At 50.2% G+C, this 20,942-nt stretch overlaps 1 protein-coding gene across 5 annotated transcripts in view; it reads right to left on the reverse strand.

Moving 5' to 3' along the window:
• CADM2 (cell adhesion molecule 2) overlaps positions 1-20,942 on the reverse strand; it is a 1,138,796-nt gene that overhangs the window by 181,230 nt on the left and 936,624 nt on the right. For all 5 annotated transcript variants that reach the window (XM_059720619.1, XM_059720621.1, XM_059720618.1 and 2 more), the window contains 2 exons: positions 20,048-20,200; positions 15,861-15,998 (listed from right to left, as the gene is read on the reverse strand). In XM_059720619.1, coding sequence (XP_059576602.1) covers positions 15,861-15,998; positions 20,048-20,200 — 291 coding nt within the window. The remainder of the gene's footprint in view (positions 1-15,860; positions 15,999-20,047; positions 20,201-20,942) is intronic.

Raw genomic sequence — 20,942 nt, forward strand, 5'->3', positions numbered from 1 at the left:
CCTAACCTTTAATGTCAGCTGCATTAACATATAATTTCATCTCTATTTTCTCAGATTTATCATCTCACCTTTTCCAGAGCATAAAAGCTAATGTAACTTCTGCTGATGTCATTGCAAACGGGTTAGGTTATTTTATTTCTAACCTTTGTGAAAATGGCAATGTGCTCTTCAAAAGACCTAGAAAACTAAACCAAATCTAGGATTTCCCTTCAGTTGTCTTTCCCTCATCTACTGGTTTTCCTCACTTGCAACATTTTCCTCATCCATCTATTGGATTTTCTTTATTATGTCCAACCTTTAGGAAACTGTCCAGAAAATGGACAAATTCTCCATACTCTCTGCTTTTCTGCTTCTACATTGCACCTAAAACAGTAAGGCAGAATCACCACAAAAAATCTTATAAAATATGATGTTTAAAGAGCCATCTGGTGAGACATGTGGCCCTTGCTGTTATGCCTGCTTAAACCAGTTGCTCTTTTTGGATACTGATGCTACCTACAGATATTTTTCATCTTTAGATAGCTAGCATACACTCAATTTGTCATCTCTTTTGGATGACAGGTTTGCTGGAATAATCTACCATGTATGTTATTTACACTGTTAAATTTTGCCTTTTAATTATATTTGACAAGGTGCTACTTTTTACTTGGCTTCCTCAAACACCCTGCAAATTGAAAGGCCCCATTTTCTGTCTCTCTGCTTTCCATGTGGGCCAAAGAAATTCAGGTATATTTCAACTGATTTGAGCTGAAAGTCCCTATCTCTTTCCAGTATACCTTTCTGATTTGGAATTCGAAAGCTCTCAAGACAGGTATATTAAAAATAGATTTCTGTATCAACTACAGTCTTTTTAACTTATTAATCTTGTATCACAGTCTTTGTTTTATTATATATTATTCAATAGGATGCTATAAGAAAGGTGAATGTTTTCTCTTATTGTTAACAGTAACTCTCAACTGCCCCCTTTCTGGGGCTGGGGTCAGTGCACCCCGACTGCTGCGCCCTCACTGGCGCTGGGGTCCCCGCACTGCTGTGGGTCCCCTATGAAGCCTCTTTCAACCCCAGTAGCCTCACCCAAACCACCGGTGACAAACAGCAACACAAACGTAAGCCCTTTGGCTATAACTTAAACTGAAGCCGCCCAGCTATAACCATGTTCAAGCCTACTGGGGATTCTTCATCTCGCAGCAGTGTCAGATGCTGCTCCTGCATCAGGCTTCTCCTCTCTTCCATGACAGAGAACTCCTTCCTCCTTAGCTGCTGGCAGGGAACTACTTCTGGCCTCAGCCCCTAGGATTTATAAGGGAGCCAGGCCCTGCCCCTTTCAGTCAGCTGACCACTGGCAAGTGCGATCTCTTGCTAGCTCCAGTTGCCCTGGCAACCAACAGCTGGGCTCCTTATTCACTGCTAGGGCTCTTTCCCTAGCAGTTTCCCCTCTTTAGGATCAGGGCACCTCAGTGCTCTGCGACACTCCTACTTTTCAATTTCCTGTTTGTGGCGGCGAAGCGCCCCCACAGGCGAGCGAGGGGAGCAAAGGGAACCCACAGACCCCAGACCCCGAGAACAAGCCCCCAGAAGGGCATACGCACCGTCAGAGGGGCAGCGGGAGGAAGAGCCGCATCCGCGCGAGCCGCGGCGAACAGCTGAGCCAATCCCAGCGGCCGGAGCGGCCGCAGCGGGAGGATTTAAGAACGCCGGCAGAACAGGGAACACGCGGGAGCCAGGGAGAGAGAGCACGGGTGTGCTGCCTGTGCCGCAGGTTCTCGCGCGGGGCAGTGAGGACCCCATCTGCGGGTCTCAAACAGGCAGTGTAGGCAGGAGCGGGAAGCCTGCCGCCGGCAGCCAAGTGAGAGGCAGCCAGAGAGTGCACGCCGAGGCACTCTCTCAGCGGCCTGAAGCGACAAACACACAGGAGGCAGGGGAGCGCCCTGTGGACGGGAGGAGAGGGGAGACAACGGAGGCCCCGGGAGGGGGCTGGCACCAGGGGAAGCACCCACCAGCTCCCCCTGGTGCGGAGGAGTATTACCTTTAAGGAAGGAGGAAGGAGAAACCCCTCTTAGCAGGAGGGAGGACGACCGGAACCGGTCAGGGGCCATCATACTGGGCCTGACAACATCTGGACAACATCGCCCAGCGGTTGGCGTGTGGACGGGGTGTAGGGAAGGCGGAGCCCCGTGGATCACCGAGTCCCGTAACCGTGAGTAACACCGTCTATCGGGAGGTCCCACCCAGGATAAAGATCTCCACTGGAGACCCCTCTGAACGTAACCGATTACATCCAAGTCGTGGCAGGCGAGTTGAGGGGAGGGGCTACACCCCGATAGGCCAGGCGGAGCGAGGCACGGGCTCCACAGTGGTGCATTGGCCGGGAACGACATCATTTTTCGGACGGTGGTAAAGGGACAGTGTCCCGACCCAGGACCCAATAGCGATGCAGCAGCCAGCCCTCGTGCTCACGGAGCTGCTTACGCAGGCTATCCAGGCTATAGGGCAGGTGCTGGCAGTGCAGCAACAACAGGGCGCACACCAGCAGGAGTGGATACAGCGAAATGCTGCTTTATTTAAAATGCCCCGGATGACTAGGGAAGATGACCCAGAAGCCTATATCGAGGCATTCGAAAGGACCGCCATCCAGACAGGGTTAGACCGCGGTCAGTGGGGCCACCACCTGGGGGCGCTGGTGATAGATCAGGCCCAAGCGGCCTACCGAGCGGTATCGAGGGAAGAAGCTCGTGATTACGAGACAGTGAAAGAGGCAATCCTCTACAGGCTCGAGATTTCACCTGAAAGCCATCGCCAGGCCTTTAGAGCCCGAAAGTCAAAGGAGGCCAGGCGACCCCGGGGGTTGTTGCAAGCCATAAGCGACTCGCTTAGCAAATGGTTGCCACCCGGCAAGTTCGACCGGGCAGGCGTGATGGACCAGATCCTGCTAGAACAATTCCTATGGGATTTGGAAGAGGATGCCCAGAGGTGGGTACGCAGACACCAGCCGCAAACTAGCAAGGAGGCACTTCGCTTGGCGGAGGCATTTGCGAATTCGGAAAGGGAACAGGGATACGGACGAGGCCCCCGAGCCACGAAAGAGGGACCCACAAGTGAAGGGGAAAGGCGAACGGTCGCCAAACGAGGGCCACCGAAAGGGGTGGTGTGTTACCGCTGTGGGCAAACTGGACACATCTCCCGTGAATGTGGGGAAGGCCTGAGCGAACTGAGTCGCACTCCTACAGGATATCCACCCTCCCGGGATAGAGGCAAAGAGGCAGAGAGAGGGGAACCCATGGATTGCAGTTTCGGGTCGGCAACCCAGAACGAGGGATGGAACCGGCCCGTAGTAACTGCATGGGTTGGAGACAGGATGGTTAAGGCCACATTGGACACGGGGTGTTCCCATTCCCTACTTCGGGCAGACCTCGCTCCGCAGAGGGAACGGAAGAGTGAGGGGCCCCTGACGATGACCTGCATACTAGGGGGAGAGATGCGGTTCCAAACGTGCTATGTCCTGCTGAGGGTAATGGAATTTAGCGGAGAGCTCCGAGTGGGAATTGCCCCGACCCTGGCATGTGAGATGATAATAGGCCGAGAATGGGGCCCATTCTATACTGTCCTTGAGCGAGTAAGGGCTACGCAGGAGGCGAGGAACTGGATCAAGAGGGGCGACGGATAGGCCGGCGAGGGCCCAGCCCGTTGCAATGAGGCAATGACAGGTGACATCGACCTGGAACAGCTCGTGAGCCCGGCCCAATTTCGCAGGGCACAATGTGAGGACCCGGAACTACAGCGGATGTGGGACGCCGACCCTGGGGAAGGACCCTCACAGGGGCGGCCCGGCTTCGAGGTAACAGGGGGGCTATTATATCGGGTCCAACGGGGTGAGGAGGGTACCGTACGGGGGAGACAATTAGTGGTCCCAACCTCACTCCGCCAAGTGGTGTGGAGACTGGCCCATGACTCACCCCTGGGTGGCCATCTGGGACGTAACAAGACCTGGGCGAGGCTGGCCCAAGAATTCTTTTGGCCTCGGCTCCAAGAGGATGTGGAAAGGTGGGGGGCCGCATGCCCAGAGTGTCAGAGGGCCCAGGAATGGAAGACCCCAAGGGCACCCCTGAAGCCCATGCCAATAGTAGAGACACCTTTCTCACGGGTTGCCCTGGATATAGTAGGACCCCTTCCCAAGTCGCATAACGGATACCAGTATATCCTGGTGATGGTGGATTATGCCACCCGTTTCCCAGACGCCGTGCCACTAAGGTCCATAACTGCCACTCGAGTAGCAGAAGAACTTCTTAAGTGGATAGCACGGGTGGGCATCCCTCAGGAGATCCTCACGGACCAGGGAACAAACTTTATGTCTGGGGTAATGAAGGCCTTATGTAAAACCCTCGGCATCACCCAGCTAAAGACCTCGGTCTATCATCCCCAAACTAACGGTTTGGTAGAAAGGTTAAATGGGACCATCAAGTGGATGCTCAGGCGGTGTGCCCAGGAGGACCCGCGGAGGTGGGATACTATCTTGACACCCTTGCTGTTCGCCATAAGGGACGCGCCGCAAGAGTCAACCTGGTACTCCCCATTCCAGTTAGTGTATGGCCATAACCCCCGGGGGCTGCTACAAATCGTAAGGGAAGAGTGGGAAAAGCCAATAGGCTTGGGGGTATCGGCGGAGAGGTACCGGGAGGAGCTACAAGACCGAATCTCCACGGCCGAACGGATCGCCAGGCAAAACCTGAGGGACGCCCAAGACATACAGGAAAGGCGTTACAATCAGAAGACAAAAATGCGGACGTTCCAGTCGGGGGACAAAGTTCTGGTATCGCTGCCAACCTCCTCCAGCAAACAGCTGGCTATGTGGCAGGAGCCATTTACCGTAGTAAGACAAGTAGGGCCCGTGGATTATGAGTTGCTCAAACCAGGTCACCGCCGGGAGCGGCAGATTTATCACGTAAATCTGCTCAAGGAGTGGAAAACTCCCCAGGGCTGGTTGGCCCTAGACGAGGAGGCAAAGGAGGACCTGGGACCGATGTGTCCCGAGTTAGGGAGACCCGGGAAGGAGGGGTCAGTACAGACGGGCAAGGAGTTGAGCCACCACCAACAGCAAGAATTGCTAGCTTTGATAGAGGAATTTAGGGCAGTGTTCCAAGAGATCCCGGGGCGAGTAACGGGAGTAGAACATGAGATCAGGACCCCTCAGGGAGCACTGGTAAGGGAGAGATAGAGGCCGATACCGCAGCGGTGGCAACAGGAAATACGGCAAGAGATCATGAAAATGCAAGAACAAGGGATTATTCGACTGTCCCGCAGCCCATGGCGAAGCCCCATAGTCTCCGTCGTCAAACCGGATGGGTCATTGCGCATATGTATAGACTACAGGAAGCTCAATGCCCTAACTACGTTTGATGCCTTTCCGATGCCACATGTTACTCACCTCGTTGAGAGAATCGGGGAAGCACAGTATATAACCACGCTTGATTTGGCAAAGGGGTGTTGGCAGATCCCGATGCGGCCCACGGATTGTGCCAAAACAGCCTTCGGGACCCCATGGGGCCTATTCAAATTCACGCGGATGCCCTTCGGCCTCAACGGAGCAGCTGCGACGTTCCAGAGGTTGATGGACAACCTATTGGCACCCCACGCAGCATACGCGGCGGCATACATTGATGATATCATTATATTTTCTGCCAGCTGGCGACAACACCTCCAAGACCTCAGAGCAGTCCTGGGGGAACTCCGAGCAGCAGGGATGACTGCCAACCCGAAGAAATGTAAACTGGCAGGGAAAGAAACAGCATACCTAGGGTTCCGAGTAGGCCGAGGGACAGTTCGGCCACTCACAGATAAGATTGAAGCTATAAGGCAGTTCCGGGAACCGAGAACCCGTAAACAACTGTGTTCCTTCTTGGGACTCGTTAACTATTATCGACGATTTATACCCTGCTTCGCGACGCTTGCCACACCACTTACAGACGCGTTAGCTGGGAATGCTATGACGCCACTGAAATGGACACCGGGGATGCGGAAAAGCTTCCAGAATTTGAAAGAAGCAATGCGCCATGACCTTGTCGTGCACACGCCTAACTTTAATGCCCCTTCCGTTTTACAGACGGATGCATCAGGATGGGTGCTGGGAGCAGTGTTACTGCAGAAACACGGGCAGGAGAAGCGCCCAATTGCCTTTGCCAGCAGGAAACTCAGTCATGCAGAAACCAGGTATGCCACCATCGAAAGGGAGTGCCTGGCAATACGCTGGGCTATAGAATATTTTAAGTACTACCTGATGGGGAGGGAATTCGTGGTCGTGACAGACCACGCACCACTACAGTGGTTAACACGGAAACAGAGTATGAACACCAGGATCACCCGCTGGGCTTTGGCTTTACAGGCATTCAAATTCACGGTGATACACTGTCCGGGCCGAGATAACTTTGTGGCTGACTTCTTGTCCAGGTGGGGAGGCGCAGACGACGCAGAGGAAGGTACGGGCCACATCCATAGGGAGGAGCCGCAGGTGACACATGCCGTTATGAAAGGAAATCAGCCGCCACAAGGCAACTTAAGGGGGAAGGTCTGTGGCGGCGAAGCGCCCCCACAGGCGAGCAAGGGGGAGCAAAGGGAACCCACAGACCCCAGACCCCGAGAGCAAGCCCCCAGAAGGGCATACGCACCGTCAGAGGGGCAGCGGGAGGAAGAGCCGCATCCGCGCGAGCCGCCATTACGCCGGCTCTGGCAACAGCTGTTCCCCACGCGGCGAACAGCTGAGCCAATCCCAGCTGCCGGAGCGGCCACGACGGGAGGATTTAAGAACGCCGGCAGAACAGGGAACGCGCAGGAGCCAGGGAGAGAGAGCACGGGTGTGCTGCCCGTGCCGCAGGCTCTCGCACGGGGCAGCGAGGACCCCATCTGCGGGTCTCAAACAGGCAGTGTAGGCAGGAGCGGGAAGCCTGCCACCGGCAGCCAAGTGAGAGGCAGCCAGAGAGTGCATGCCGAGGCACTCTCTCAGCGGCCTGAAGCGACAAACACACAGGAGGCAGGGGAGCGCCCTGCGGACGGGAGGAGAGGGGAGACAGCGGAGGCCCCGGGAGGGGGCTGGCACCAGGGGAAGCACCCACCAGCTCCCCCTGGTGCGGAGGAGTATTACCTTTAAGGAAGGAGGAAGGAGAAACCCCTCTTAGCAGGAGGGAGGACGACCGGAACCGGTCAGGGGCCATCATACTGGGCCTGACAACATCTGGACAACATCGCCCAGCGGTTGGCGTGTGGACGGGGTGTAGGGAAGGCGGAGCCCCGTGGATCACCGAGTCCCGTAACCGTGAGTAACACCGTCTATCGGGAGGTCCCACCCAGGATAAAGATCTCCACTGGAGACCCCTCTGAACGTAACCGATTACATCCAAGTCGTGGCAGGCGAGTTGAGGGGAGGGGCTACACCCCGATAGGCCAGGCGGAGCGAGGCACGGGCTCCACAGTGGTGCATTGGCCGGGAACGACATCATTTTTCGGACGGTGGTAAAGGGACAGTGTCCCGACCCAGGACCCAATAGCGATGCAGCAGCCAGCCCTCGTGCTCACGGAGCTGCTTACGCAGGCTATCCAGGCTATAGGGCAGGTGCTGGCAGTGCAGCAACAACAGGGCGCACACCAGCAGGAGTGGATACAGCGAAATGCTGCTTTATTTAAAATGCCCCGGATGACTAGGGAAGATGACCCAGAAGCCTATATCGAGGCATTCGAAAGGACCGCCATCCAGACAGGGTTAGACCGCGGTCAGTGGGGCCACCACCTGGGGGCGCTGGTGATAGATCAGGCCCAAGCGGCCTACCGAGCGGTATCGAGGGAAGAAGCTCGTGATTACGAGACAGTGAAAGAGGCAATCCTCTACAGGCTCGAGATTTCACCTGAAAGCCATCGCCAGGCCTTTAGAGCCCGAAAGTCAAAGGAGGCCAGGCGACCCCGGGGGTTGTTGCAAGCCATAAGCGACTCGCTTAGCAAATGGTTGCCACCCGGCAAGTTCGACCGGGCAGGCGTGATGGACCAGATCCTGCTAGAACAATTCCTATGGGATTTGGAAGAGGATGCCCAGAGGTGGGTACGCAGACACCAGCCGCAAACTAGCAAGGAGGCACTTCGCTTGGCGGAGGCATTTGCGAATTCGGAAAGGGAACAGGGATACGGACGAGGCCCCCGAGCCACGAAAGAGGGACCCACAAGTGAAGGGGAAAGGCGAACGGTCGCCAAACGAGGGCCACCGAAAGGGGTGGTGTGTTACCGCTGTGGGCAAACTGGACACATCTCCCGTGAATGTGGGGAAGGCCTGAGCGAACTGAGTCGCACTCCTACAGGATATCCACCCTCCCGGGATAGAGGCAAAGAGGCAGAGAGAGGGGAACCCATGGATTGCAGTTTCGGGTCGGCAACCCAGAACGAGGGATGGAACCGGCCCGTAGTAACTGCATGGGTTGGAGACAGGATGGTTAAGGCCACATTGGACACGGGGTGTTCCCATTCCCTACTTCGGGCAGACCTCGCTCCGCAGAGGGAACGGAAGAGTGAGGGGCCCCTGACGATGACCTGCATACTAGGGGGAGAGATGCGGTTCCAAACGTGCTATGTCCTGCTGAGGGTAATGGAATTTAGCGGAGAGCTCCGAGTGGGAATTGCCCCGACCCTGGCATGTGAGATGATAATAGGCCGAGAATGGGGCCCATTCTATACTGTCCTTGAGCGAGTAAGGGCTACGCAGGAGGCGAGGAACTGGATCAAGAGGGGCGACGGATGGGCCGGCGAGGGCCCAGCCCGTTGCAATGAGGCAATGACAGGTGACATCGACCTGGAACAGCTCGTGAGCCCGGCCCAATTTCGCAGGGCACAATGTGAGGACCCGGAACTACAGCGGATGTGGGACGCCGACCCTGGGGAAGGACCCTCACAGGGGCGGCCCGGCTTCGAGGTAACAGGGGGGCTATTATATCGGGTCCAACGGGGTGAGGAGGGTACCGTACTGGGGAGACAATTAGTGGTCCCAACCTCACTCCGCCAAGTGGTGTGGAGACTGGCCCATGACTCACCCCTGGGTGGCCATCTGGGACGTAACAAGACCTGGGCGAGGCTGGCCCAAGAATTCTTTTGGCCTCGGCTCCAAGAGGATGTGGAAAGGTGGGGGGCCGCATGCCCAGAGTGTCAGAGGGCCCAGGAATGGAAGACCCCAAGGGCACCCCTGAAGCCCATGCCAATAGTAGAGACACCTTTCTCACGGGTTGCCCTGGATATAGTAGGACCCCTTCCCAAGTCGCATAACGGATACCAGTATATCCTGGTGATGGTGGATTATGCCACCCGTTTCCCAGACGCCGTGCCACTAAGGTCCATAACTGCCACTCGAGTAGCAGAAGAACTTCTTAAGTGGATAGCACGGGTGGGCATCCCTCAGGAGATCCTCACGGACCAGGGAACAAACTTTATGTCTGGGGTAATGAAGGCCTTATGTAAAACCCTCGGCATCACCCAGCTAAAGACCTCGGTCTATCATCCCCAAACTAACGGTTTGGTAGAAAGGTTAAATGGGACCATCAAGTGGATGCTCAGGCGGTGTGCCCAGGAGGACCCGCGGAGGTGGGATACTATCTTGACACCCTTGCTGTTCGCCATAAGGGACGCGCCGCAAGAGTCAACCTGGTACTCCCCATTCCAGTTAGTGTATGGCCATAACCCCCGGGGGCTGCTACAAATCGTAAGGGAAGAGTGGGAAAAGCCAATAGGCTTGGGGGTATCGGCGGAGAGGTACCGGGAGGAGCTACAAGACCGAATCTCCACGGCCGAACGGATCGCCAGGCAAAACCTGAGGGACGCCCAAGACATACAGGAAAGGCGTTACAATCAGAAGACAAAAATGCGGACGTTCCAGTCGGGGGACAAAGTTCTGGTATCGCTGCCAACCTCCTCCAGCAAACAGCTGGCTATGTGGCAGGAGCCATTTACCGTAGTAAGACAAGTAGGGCCCGTGGATTATGAGTTGCTCAAACCAGGTCACCGCCGGGAGCGGCAGATTTATCACGTAAATCTGCTCAAGGAGTGGAAAACTCCCCAGGGCTGGTTGGCCCTAGACGAGGAGGCAAAGGAGGACCTGGGACCGATGTGTCCCGAGTTAGGGAGACCCGGGAAGGAGGGGTCAGTACAGACGGGCAAGGAGTTGAGCCACCACCAACAGCAAGAATTGCTAGCTTTGATAGAGGAATTTAGGGCAGTGTTCCAAGAGATCCCGGGGCGAGTAACGGGAGTAGAACATGAGATCAGGACCCCTCAGGGAGCACTGGTAAGGGAGAGATAGAGGCCGATACCGCAGCGGTGGCAACAGGAAATACGGCAAGAGATCATGAAAATGCAAGAACAAGGGATTATTCGACTGTCCCGCAGCCCATGGCGAAGCCCCATAGTCTCCGTCGTCAAACCGGATGGGTCATTGCGCATATGTATAGACTACAGGAAGCTCAATGCCCTAACTACGTTTGATGCCTTTCCGATGCCACATGTTACTCACCTCGTTGAGAGAATCGGGGAAGCACAGTATATAACCACGCTTGATTTGGCAAAGGGGTGTTGGCAGATCCCGATGCGGCCCACGGATTGTGCCAAAACAGCCTTCGGGACCCCATGGGGCCTATTCAAATTCACGCGGATGCCCTTCGGCCTCAACGGAGCAGCTGCGACGTTCCAGAGGTTGATGGACAACCTATTGGCACCCCACGCAGCATACGCGGCGGCATACATTGATGATATCATTATATTTTCTGCCAGCTGGCGACAACACCTCCAAGACCTCAGAGCAGTCCTGGGGGAACTCCGAGCAGCAGGGATGACTGCCAACCCGAAGAAATGTAAACTGGCAGGGAAAGAAACAGCATACCTAGGGTTCCGAGTAGGCCGAGGGACAGTTCGGCCACTCACAGATAAGATTGAAGCTATAAGGCAGTTCCGGGAACCGAGAACCCGTAAACAACTGTGTTCCTTCTTGGGACTCGTTAACTATTATCGACGATTTATACCCTGCTTCGCGACGCTTGCCACACCACTTACAGACGCGTTAGCTGGGAATGCTATGACGCCACTGAAATGGACACCGGGGATGCGGAAAAGCTTCCAGAATTTGAAAGAAGCAATGCGCCATGACCTTGTCGTGCACACGCCTAACTTTAATGCCCCTTCCGTTTTACAGACGGATGCATCAGGATGGGTGCTGGGAGCAGTGTTACTGCAGAAACACGGGCAGGAGAAGCGCCCAATTGCCTTTGCCAGCAGGAAACTCAGTCATGCAGAAACCAGGTATGCCACCATCGAAAGGGAGTGCCTGGCAATACGCTGGGCTATAGAATATTTTAAGTACTACCTGATGGGGAGGGAATTCGTGGTCGTGACAGACCACGCACCACTACAGTGGTTAACACGGAAACAGAGTATGAACACCAGGATCACCCGCTGGGCTTTGGCTTTACAGGCATTCAAATTCACGGTGATACACTGTCCGGGCCGAGATAACTTTGTGGCTGACTTCTTGTCCAGGTGGGGAGGCGCAGACGACGCAGAGGAAGGTACGGGCCACATCCATAGGGAGGAGCCGCAGGTGACACATGCCGTTATGAAAGGAAATCAGCCGCCACAAGGCAACTTAAGGGGGGAGGTCTGTGGCGGCGAAGCGCCCCCACAGGCGAGCAAGGGGGAGCAAAGGGAACCCACAGACCCCAGACCCCGAGAGCAAGCCCCCAGAAGGGCATACGCACCGTCAGAGGGGCAGCGGGAGGAAGAGCCGCATCCGCGCGAGCCGCCATTACGCCGGCTCTGGCAACAGCTGTTCCCCACGCGGCGAACAGCTGAGCCAATCCCAGCTGCCGGAGCGGCCACGACGGGAGGATTTAAGAACGCCGGCAGAACAGGGAACGCGCAGGAGCCAGGGAGAGAGAGCACGGGTGTGCTGCCCGTGCCGCAGGCTCTCGCACGGGGCAGCGAGGACCCCATCTGCGGGTCTCAAACAGGCAGTGTAGGCAGGAGCGGGAAGCCTGCCACCGGCAGCCAAGTGAGAGGCAGCCAGAGAGTGCATGCCGAGGCACTCTCTCAGCGGCCTGAAGCGACAAACACACAGGAGGCAGGGGAGCGCCCTGCGGACGGGAGGAGAGGGGAGACAGCGGAGGCCCCGGGAGGGGGCTGGCACCTGGGGAAGCACCCACCAGCTCCCCCTGGTGCAGAGGAGTATTACCTTTAAGGAAGGAGGAAGGAGAAACCCCTCTTAGCAGGAGGGAGGACGACCGGAACCGGTCAGGGGCCATCATACTGGGCCTGACAACATCTGGACAACATCGCCCAGCGGTTGGCGTGTGGACGGGGTGTAGGGGAGGCGGAGCCCCGTGGATCACCGCGTCCCGTAACCGTGAGTAACACCGTCTATCGGGAGGTCCCACCCAGGATAAAGATCTCCACTGGAGACCCCTCTGAATGTAACCGATTACATCCAAGTCGTGGCAGGCGAGTTGAGGGGAGGGGCCACACCCCGATAGGCCAGGCGGAGCGAGGCACGGGCTCCACACTGTTGTTGTCATGAAGTTTCAAAGTACTGAGTTCCCTGCAGCAGACTCTTCCTCCATTTGGGGAGCTCCTGGATGATAGTTTCCCGTAAATTGGCATTGATGTTTCATTTTTTCAAGCTGGCCTTGAGGACATCCCTGAAGAGCTTCCAGATGACATAGCTGGCCCAATGAAGTTGATGTCAGATGATCACTGCCTCAATACTCATGATGTTTGTTTGCAGAGGGGATGCTAATGTTGGCGCATCTGTCCTCCCACTGGATTGGGAAGATCTTCCACAGGCAATGTTGATAGTAATGCTTCTATAACTTTAGATGCCTCCTGTATGCTATCCATGTCTCAGCTCCATTTACAGAAAAGTGGGGATGACTGATAAATCAGGAGCCTGGTTTCAGACCTGATGTCATGATCTTCAAACACATACTTCATCCAGTATCTGAAAACTGCACTTGAAAATTTTGTGGCAAAGTTAGATTTCTTTGCTGTCAGCTTTCTGAAAGGGATGGCTTCCAAGGTATGGGAAATACTCAATGTTCTCCAGTCTCACTGGAATTTAGTCTTCTCAATGTTAAGTGGAAGTTCCATTTCCTTGTATGCCTCAGTAAAGAGGTTAATGATTGCCTGAAGGTCTGCTTCCAAGTCAGAACATACCACAGTATCATCAGAGAACTGCAGCTCAGTGACAGAGGTCATGATGGTATTAGTTTTGGCTTGGAGCTGGCTGAGGTTAAACAGTGCACCATCCATTCAGTAGTGTAGCTCCACTCCAGCTGGAAGCTTATTGGTGGTCTGATGTAGCACTGTGGCAAGGAATACTGAGAAGAGTGTTGGAGCAATGACACAGCCTTGCTTAGCTCCTGTTTTAAGCTCAAAGGGATCTGTGATAGATCCATTACTGAGAGCCACTTCTTGCATACCATCCTGCACACAGAGGATGGTGACAAATTTAGTAGGCATCCATACCTCAGAAGGATCCTCTGCAACATTTCTCGGTTGACAGAGTCGAAAGCTTTCATGAGGTCAAAGAAGACCATGCATAGAGGTTTATGTTGTTCCCAGCATTTTGCCTGCTGCTAGCGAGCTGTGAAGATTGTGCCAGTTGTGCCTCTTGATAACCTATACCCACACTGAAATTCTGGAAGGAGCTCTTTAGCAACTGGAAGGAGATGGTTCAGGAGAGTTCTCACCATGGTCTTTCCTGTGGTGGACAGCAAGGTGATCCCTCTGTAATTTCCAGTTGGTCTGGTCTTCTTTCTTGGAGACTGTCATAATCATGGAGTCCCTGAGGTCATCTAGGATTTCCTCATCATTCCAGATCCTTAAGATGAGGGCAAGAAGCTCTGATGGTGAGCTCTTCTCTCACTGCTTGAAATTTTCCATGGAGATTCCACCCACTCCAGATGCCTCGTGATTCTTCATCTGATTGATGGCTTTCCTCACTTCATCTAGTTTTGGAGAGATTCTGATATCATCTCTGACTGGATGTTGTGGTATGGATTTGAGAACACTTTCATCAGTAACAGACTTGATTGAGAATGTCTTCAAAATTCTCCTTCCAATGTGCATTGATGACTCCCCCTTACTTGATCAGGTCTCTTCCATCCTTACATATTAAGGGGATTGGTCCCTGAGTGCTAGGACCATAGATGGCTTTGGTGGCACTGAAGAAACTGCAGATATTGTGAATGTTAGTGAGATGTTGAATCTCCATAGACTTCTCTTCCCACCATTTGTTCTTCATATCATAGGTCCCCCTTTGGATCTCTGCCTTGACTTGGTGGAGATTCAATTTCTTTCTCTTGGAATTGGTGTCATTTTGTCAAGCTAAAAAGGCCTTAAACTTGCAATCAATCAACTCTGGGATCTTCTAGTTATTCTCATCAAGCCAGTCTTGATGTTTTCTGATGGAGAATCCAAGTGTCTCTTCACAGCCACTGATGAGGGTGGCCCTGAGAAGGGAATCACACATACTCCCATTATTGTTGATTGGAAATCACCAGTTTTTTGCTGAGGCACTGATAGAAGAGGTCTTGTTTGCTTTGGTCCTTGAGTCCTTTAACATTGATCTTCCATCAGCATTGCTGGAGTTGTTGTTTGGGAAACAGTTTGAGTAAAATACTGAGTGGATGAATCGGTGATCAGTCCAGCTATCATCAATTCCTATCATAACTCGAGTGATGTGGACATATTTGCAATCCCAGGCATGGATAATGACATAGTCAATCGGGTGCCAATGCTTAGATTGTGGGTGTTGCCATAATGTCTTGTGCCTGTTTTCCTGTGGAACAGGGTGTTGCTGATGGTAAGTCCATGTTTCGTGCATTTGCTCAAGAGGAGGATGTCACTGAAGTTGACCTTTCCTACTCCTTTTTGCCTATTGCTCTGTTCCACAAGTCAGAGTCCCTTCTGACTCTGGCATTGAAATTACCAAGAAGAATTAATCTGTTTCTCTCCAGAAAATCAAAAAGGACTTATTCAAGGCTGGTACAGAATTCCCCCTTGTTTTTAATGGTGGTGTCCAGAATTGGGGCATAGGTGCTGATGCTAGTGGCACATTGGCTCCCTGCCAGTTTAAGATGGAGGGTTGTGAAGTGCTCATTAATTCCAACAGGGAACTCACTGGGTTGTGTTATGAATTCATTCTTAATGGCAAAACTAACTCTGTGAAGTTGGCATTCTCCTTCCTGTTTACCCTTCCAGAAGAAGGTATAGCCATATCCATGCTCTTTGAGCTTCCCATCTGCCACTTGCCAGGTCTCCCTCAGTGCATCTACATTGATTTTGTGTCACCTGAGCTCTTGGACCACAGTTGCAGTGCAGCACTCTGGGAATTCACTATTAGGGTTGTTCATGAGGGTCCTGATGTTCTAGGTTCTGAAAATGATGGTTTGTCTTTACTGGTATTTTTTACCACAATAAAGGTGGTCCCACCAGATGCAGTTATCCGGTTAGGAAGAAGGTAGACAGGCTAAGTTTAGAGAACCTTTTCTATTCCTCACTCCATGTGGGGTGAGCACAGCAGATCGTGAAGAGGGCTGCTCTGCTCACAGTATTACATATAAACTGCCAAAAGTCCAGTTTAATTAAAAATTATAATGTATAACATTTTGGGAAAAAGCCACAACTAAAATTATTTTAATCAGTTTTTCCAGATTTAACTGATTTTTGAACACTCAGACAAAGACCACCTTCTTAAAGAAATTAATGAAAAATACAATTCCACACAGTTCTGTACCCCACTAAATGCCCGTTTCAATAATGTTAAGACCTAATTATAAGAAAAATCTTTTCAATACCTTTAACTTCTTTATCATTCTTAAACCATCTAATATCAGCTGCTGGTTTACTGCCAGATGTCTTGCAGGTTAACTGCATCCTCTCTCCTTCCATAACTGGTGAAGCAAATCCAGTAATTTGTGGCTTCTCAGGAACACCTAATAAGCATACAAACAAAAGATACAACATGTATCACTATAAGCATTTGTCCAGAATTCTCAGTGAAATGTGCCAATTTCCAAAAGAATTTAAGCACTACAGGTACACTACAGTCATTAACAGCTTCTTTTATTCACTTTGAGTGTTATACTTCTCAACAATGAGGGTCATTGATTCTATTTTTCTAGTTTAGCTATACCATACTAGATTATGAGAGAAGGAAAAATATTGTGCATTTAAACTTAAAATTAACTCGGTTCACTTTATACTTTATGTTCCCATTCAGAGTGACTTCCTGTAGCTAGATCTAAACTGGTTTCAGTGTATTAAGACAAGTTTGGGTGGACAGCCAAGTTTGGTAGGCCATGTAAGGGAACATGTTGTTAGAGTATATCAAAGCCAAGACCAGCAGCCAAAGTCATCCAACTTCTGGAAGGATATTTACAATACAAACTTAGAGAGTACTAATTAAAAAATCTGAATAAAGAAAGGGGAAAAAGAAAAGGACTTCTTTTTCTCAGAGATTATACCATACTTAGTTGAGTCTAAGACAAGTTTTCTTCCCCCAAACAACACAGGGAAAATAAAACCTTGTCTTAGATTTGAGTACTGGCCCACGGCTGACAACACCTTAGCTTTGACTTTGGCCCCACTGCTTTGGCTTTTGCCACTACTGCTTGTGCCTGGCAGGGAAGAGTGGGTCAGGCTGGAGCTGGGTGACCACTGCTCCAGAGCCAGTGCAGAGGTACAGCAGAGCAGAAGAAAGTCAGTGGCAAGGGAGTGGTGTGGGGAGGAGGGTAGGCAGACACAGAATAGGGGTCATGCACAGGCAGAGGGGTCAAGGAGGAACAAAGTGAATGGGTCAAGCCCTTTTCCCCACCGCTGTATTCCATGCTACATCAGTGGGGAGACAAATCTAAGATGAATCCCCACCCCCAATAATTAGTTTCTATACATGGAAAATTTTAACAAATTTATAATATTAAATTCTAAGCCATCTTGGATTTGACTAAATATGGTAATAACAATAACAAAAACAATAATAAGCCACATCCAAAGTCTACTGAATTTATGAGTAATCTTCCCTTTAAGCACTGAAGTATGGATCAGGTCCTAGGACAAAAAATATGAATTACTATTCAATATGGCAAGGATTTTTGAAGCATAGACATAACATTTAAACAAAAAAGTGTTTCAGTTCAAATACAGATAGTTCACAGATAGTTTTGCTGGATAAAGGGCTCAGTTATAACAATTCAGACTACAGCTGCATCTTCCAGTTTGGCTCCTTTAATTCTCCAATGGTAACTGACAAAGAAATTGTAGCCAACAACAGCAGCAGCAACACAAAATCCTTAAGGAGACGCAATAGAATCTATTAGACTGAAATGTCTGAAATAAATGTATTCCTTTTCAGGGTCATGAAATGGTATCTAATAATAATACCTCTGTACTAAAATCTTCTAATCCAAATCAGACCAGTGAATGAAAAGATGAATAATATACAGACATATTCTCTATATGAATAAGAAAGATGTCACAAATTAGTCTCATATTGGAACATTTTTAGAGTTTGAAAAAGAAATGATATAAAACTACAGAGACTGATGCTTCTTAAGCATTAGTTTTCCTTCTGTTTAAAGGAGAACAGATTGTTTGTCAAACTAATTAGCAGCTGTTGGAGCAAGTATTAATTGAACGTCAATTTATCTTTTTCTTTTTCTTTTGCTTTTTTTTTTTTTTTTGACATTTGGACCTTTGGAACATTTTGTATCTATGCCTTGCTGCCATATAATAAGTTGAATTTTGCTAGTCGTCTATTTTTTAGATTATAAGATAGCTCTCTATGGACAAAAAAAAATAACCGTAGTCAGTTGTTATCCTCAAATACTCTACTTTGAGTGGATATTTTTGTCCTTAACGGCAAACTTGTGAAGATTTTTGTAAAGTAGTCTCAGTGGGACTACTGTGAGACATAATTCATATCCTATGCACAAAGCCAATTCACTGGCTGGATTAATGTTAATATTACCAGCACCGAGAAATCATTGCATTAGTCCTTTTAAATTCAACTGCCTGCCTTTCTAAATGTAAAAAACAAAACAAGAGAGAGAGAGAGAGAAAAAAATGAGCCAAGTTCAGGGACAAAAGAAAAATCAATCTCTAAAATCATATAACCTGTTAGGTACGCAGGTGTGTTTCAATGAACTATAGCAATTTCAGCTGATTGGGCTACTGACATTTATAGAATCACATAAAGCTTAGAGCTGAAACTTTATTTCCTGGGCATCTCTATGAATCTATTGCTTTTCTGTGTGTCTCTCTAACCTTTGGGGAAAACAGCAGAGCATTTAGAGGATGAAGCATAAAAGAAGCCCACAGAAATACACACTTTGTAGAGGAAAAAAGGAGAGTGGAATGAGTCCAGAAAATGCATAGGTAAGGAAAAACTATAAGGCTCTAAAGCCCTTTTTGATTTCACGCTCTCTGGTTTTGTTCCCTTTGCCCTATACAGTATATTGTTCAGAGATGAACACATGAATCCTGTTAACCCCTTTGCTGCTTGAGATGTACAGGTTATGCACATCTTAGCCCTCACAGGCTAAGTACAGACATTCAAAAAGTCCAAGGTGGAATTGAGCCAGTCTACGCAGCCTTCTCTAAGCTGTGTAAACTGGATTGGGAGTGAAGGGAATTCACATTCACTCTTTAGTTGGGGAAGGCAGAGAGATGCCTGTAGTGGCCAAGGCCAGAAAGCTGGGCATGCTATCACATACTTCCCAGCATGCCAGAGATTCTTGAGGACAGACAAATGTAGCCGAATGGCTGCACCATCCCTTACTGGCTGTCAGGCACACGCTTCTCCCTGCTGCCCTCTCATCTGTTGGGCAGCTGGCAGCTGCAGGTAGCCAGTGGAGGGAGGCACGCTTGCCCTGTTCAGTGGCATGACAGTCCCTGGGCTTTGTCCAGGGTGGGGTCACTGGGGTCAACCTCATGCAGGACAGAGGTGTGAGGGGAGGAGCAGGACTCTTGAGCTGCTCAAGGTGGGGGGATGCTAGTGGTGTACCCCACATTCCCAGCCAGGTTGGTGGGGCACAGAGTGTCTCTGCTCTAACCCAAGCCCTGGGACCATGCCCCAAAGGACTCACAGGATCCTGCGCCCCCTTTCTCCATCCCCCACTCCCCTCACCGAGTCAACACTGAATTCCCTGCTGAAGCCACTTCTCTTCAGACACAAGCTCTGGTCCCTAGAGGTGGGAGGGGGGTGGGGTGAAGACCTAGAGGGCAGACATGCACTTGCAGCTGCAGAGAAGTGGCTTAAGTCAGGAAGTTGGTGCTGGCTCTGGAGATGGAAAATGCCCAGCTAACCCAGCTGGGAATGTGAGGTGTACTGTTGGCACTGCTTCCCCCCCATCACTTTGTGAGCCCCACTCCCTGCCCCCTGCCTCTATCTTGCCTGCGGCTGAAAAACAGAGAGCTTGTGGGTTGGGCCGACTAGCTGCTCAGCTAGTTGCCGCAACTCCCTGTCAGAGGTGGTTAGTAGGGACCCTGCACAGGCAACTGGGATACTGGTGGAGGGCGACTTACCTTGATTCACGAGCGGACCTGGAATGCAGGTTCAATAGAACCATCTAACCTAAATCAAATAAGGCTGATACTATATTTACCCGGGTCTATCTTAGACAGGGATCTGCTATTTTTTTAAATGGTCTATTTTCCCCAAATTTCTGATTGTTACAGGTATAAACCAGTTTCCAATCACCTAAACCAGAAAAAGTCTCATGTCTGCACCTGGCCATAAGGTGCTTTTTTGTGTGCTCTATACTTCATGATCTTACCATATCACAGCTAATAAGGGACTTGCTACCTTCAGGCATGGCTTTAGGCAAACAATCTTCAAAAAAAAGCATTAGTAGATGTTTAACATGAATTGTCTGAAAAGTTTTCTGAAAATTTCCCCTTAAAAGTATTTATTGAAGCTAAAGAAATCTTAGTCCTCATCTCTCCAATAGTTTCCACTTTGGTATTCAAAGCTAGTTAGACTTACCCAAAACAGTAAGAAAAGCCTTGGAAGTTTTGACAGGCATTGTAAATAAAGAACAGGTGTACTGCCCTTCATCCGACAGAGACACATCACTGACGCTGATGCTCAGTTCATGCCATGAAGCTCTAACCAGCTCAATTCTGTTGTCCCTCAGGGCTGAAAAACAAAATGTACATGTTAAAGTTATAACATATTATGTTAGCATGATATGGTACATTACACAATAGATTGTATTTAGCAATCCAACAAACTTCTAAAAATTATAAATCTACTATATAGGGGTGCAAGCCAGGTTTCAGGATATACTCAAATCAGTTGAAAATGATAAATAATGAAGATGATGTAAAGTTTTACCAATTTAACAAGCCAATTAGGTGACACAGACAACCTCATTTGCCTTTTGGTCTTTCAAATAAATAACTGTGTATTTTACCAAATCATACTAATGATATTCTGTATTTTATCAGCTGAACCAGAACGTGCATATGTTACATCATGGTGGATGAATGTTGGCAGCCACCAATTTTGTTTTTTTTTCTCCCAGAAGCAGAAATTCCCATGCTAGTCCTGTGCAATTGTTTGATGCATTTTAGCTTTATAATAACCTTACCCTTCCTTTCCTCCCCAAAATATTTTGTTTTGAATTTACATATTTGGATTCCATTTTAAACTTCTATTCTCTTTTAAGAAACCCTATTTCTCCTAAAGCTTTTTGGTTATATACTGCTTTCTTGAAAATGTTTTTTACTGTATTTACTCAGCTATAAGACAAGGATTTTCCCCCAGTCAGCATGAGGGGAAAAAAAGCTCCTGGTCTCACAATTGCCTACAAATAAACCTCATCAAATATTTTGTCTATCATTAAACCATTGCCAAAAGTAGCATGTGCTCAGTAATG

The sequence above is a fragment of the Alligator mississippiensis genome, chromosome 1 (assembly GCF_030867095.1).
Source record: "Alligator mississippiensis isolate rAllMis1 chromosome 1, rAllMis1, whole genome shotgun sequence".
Classification (NCBI taxonomy): domain Eukaryota; kingdom Metazoa; phylum Chordata; order Crocodylia; family Alligatoridae; genus Alligator; species Alligator mississippiensis.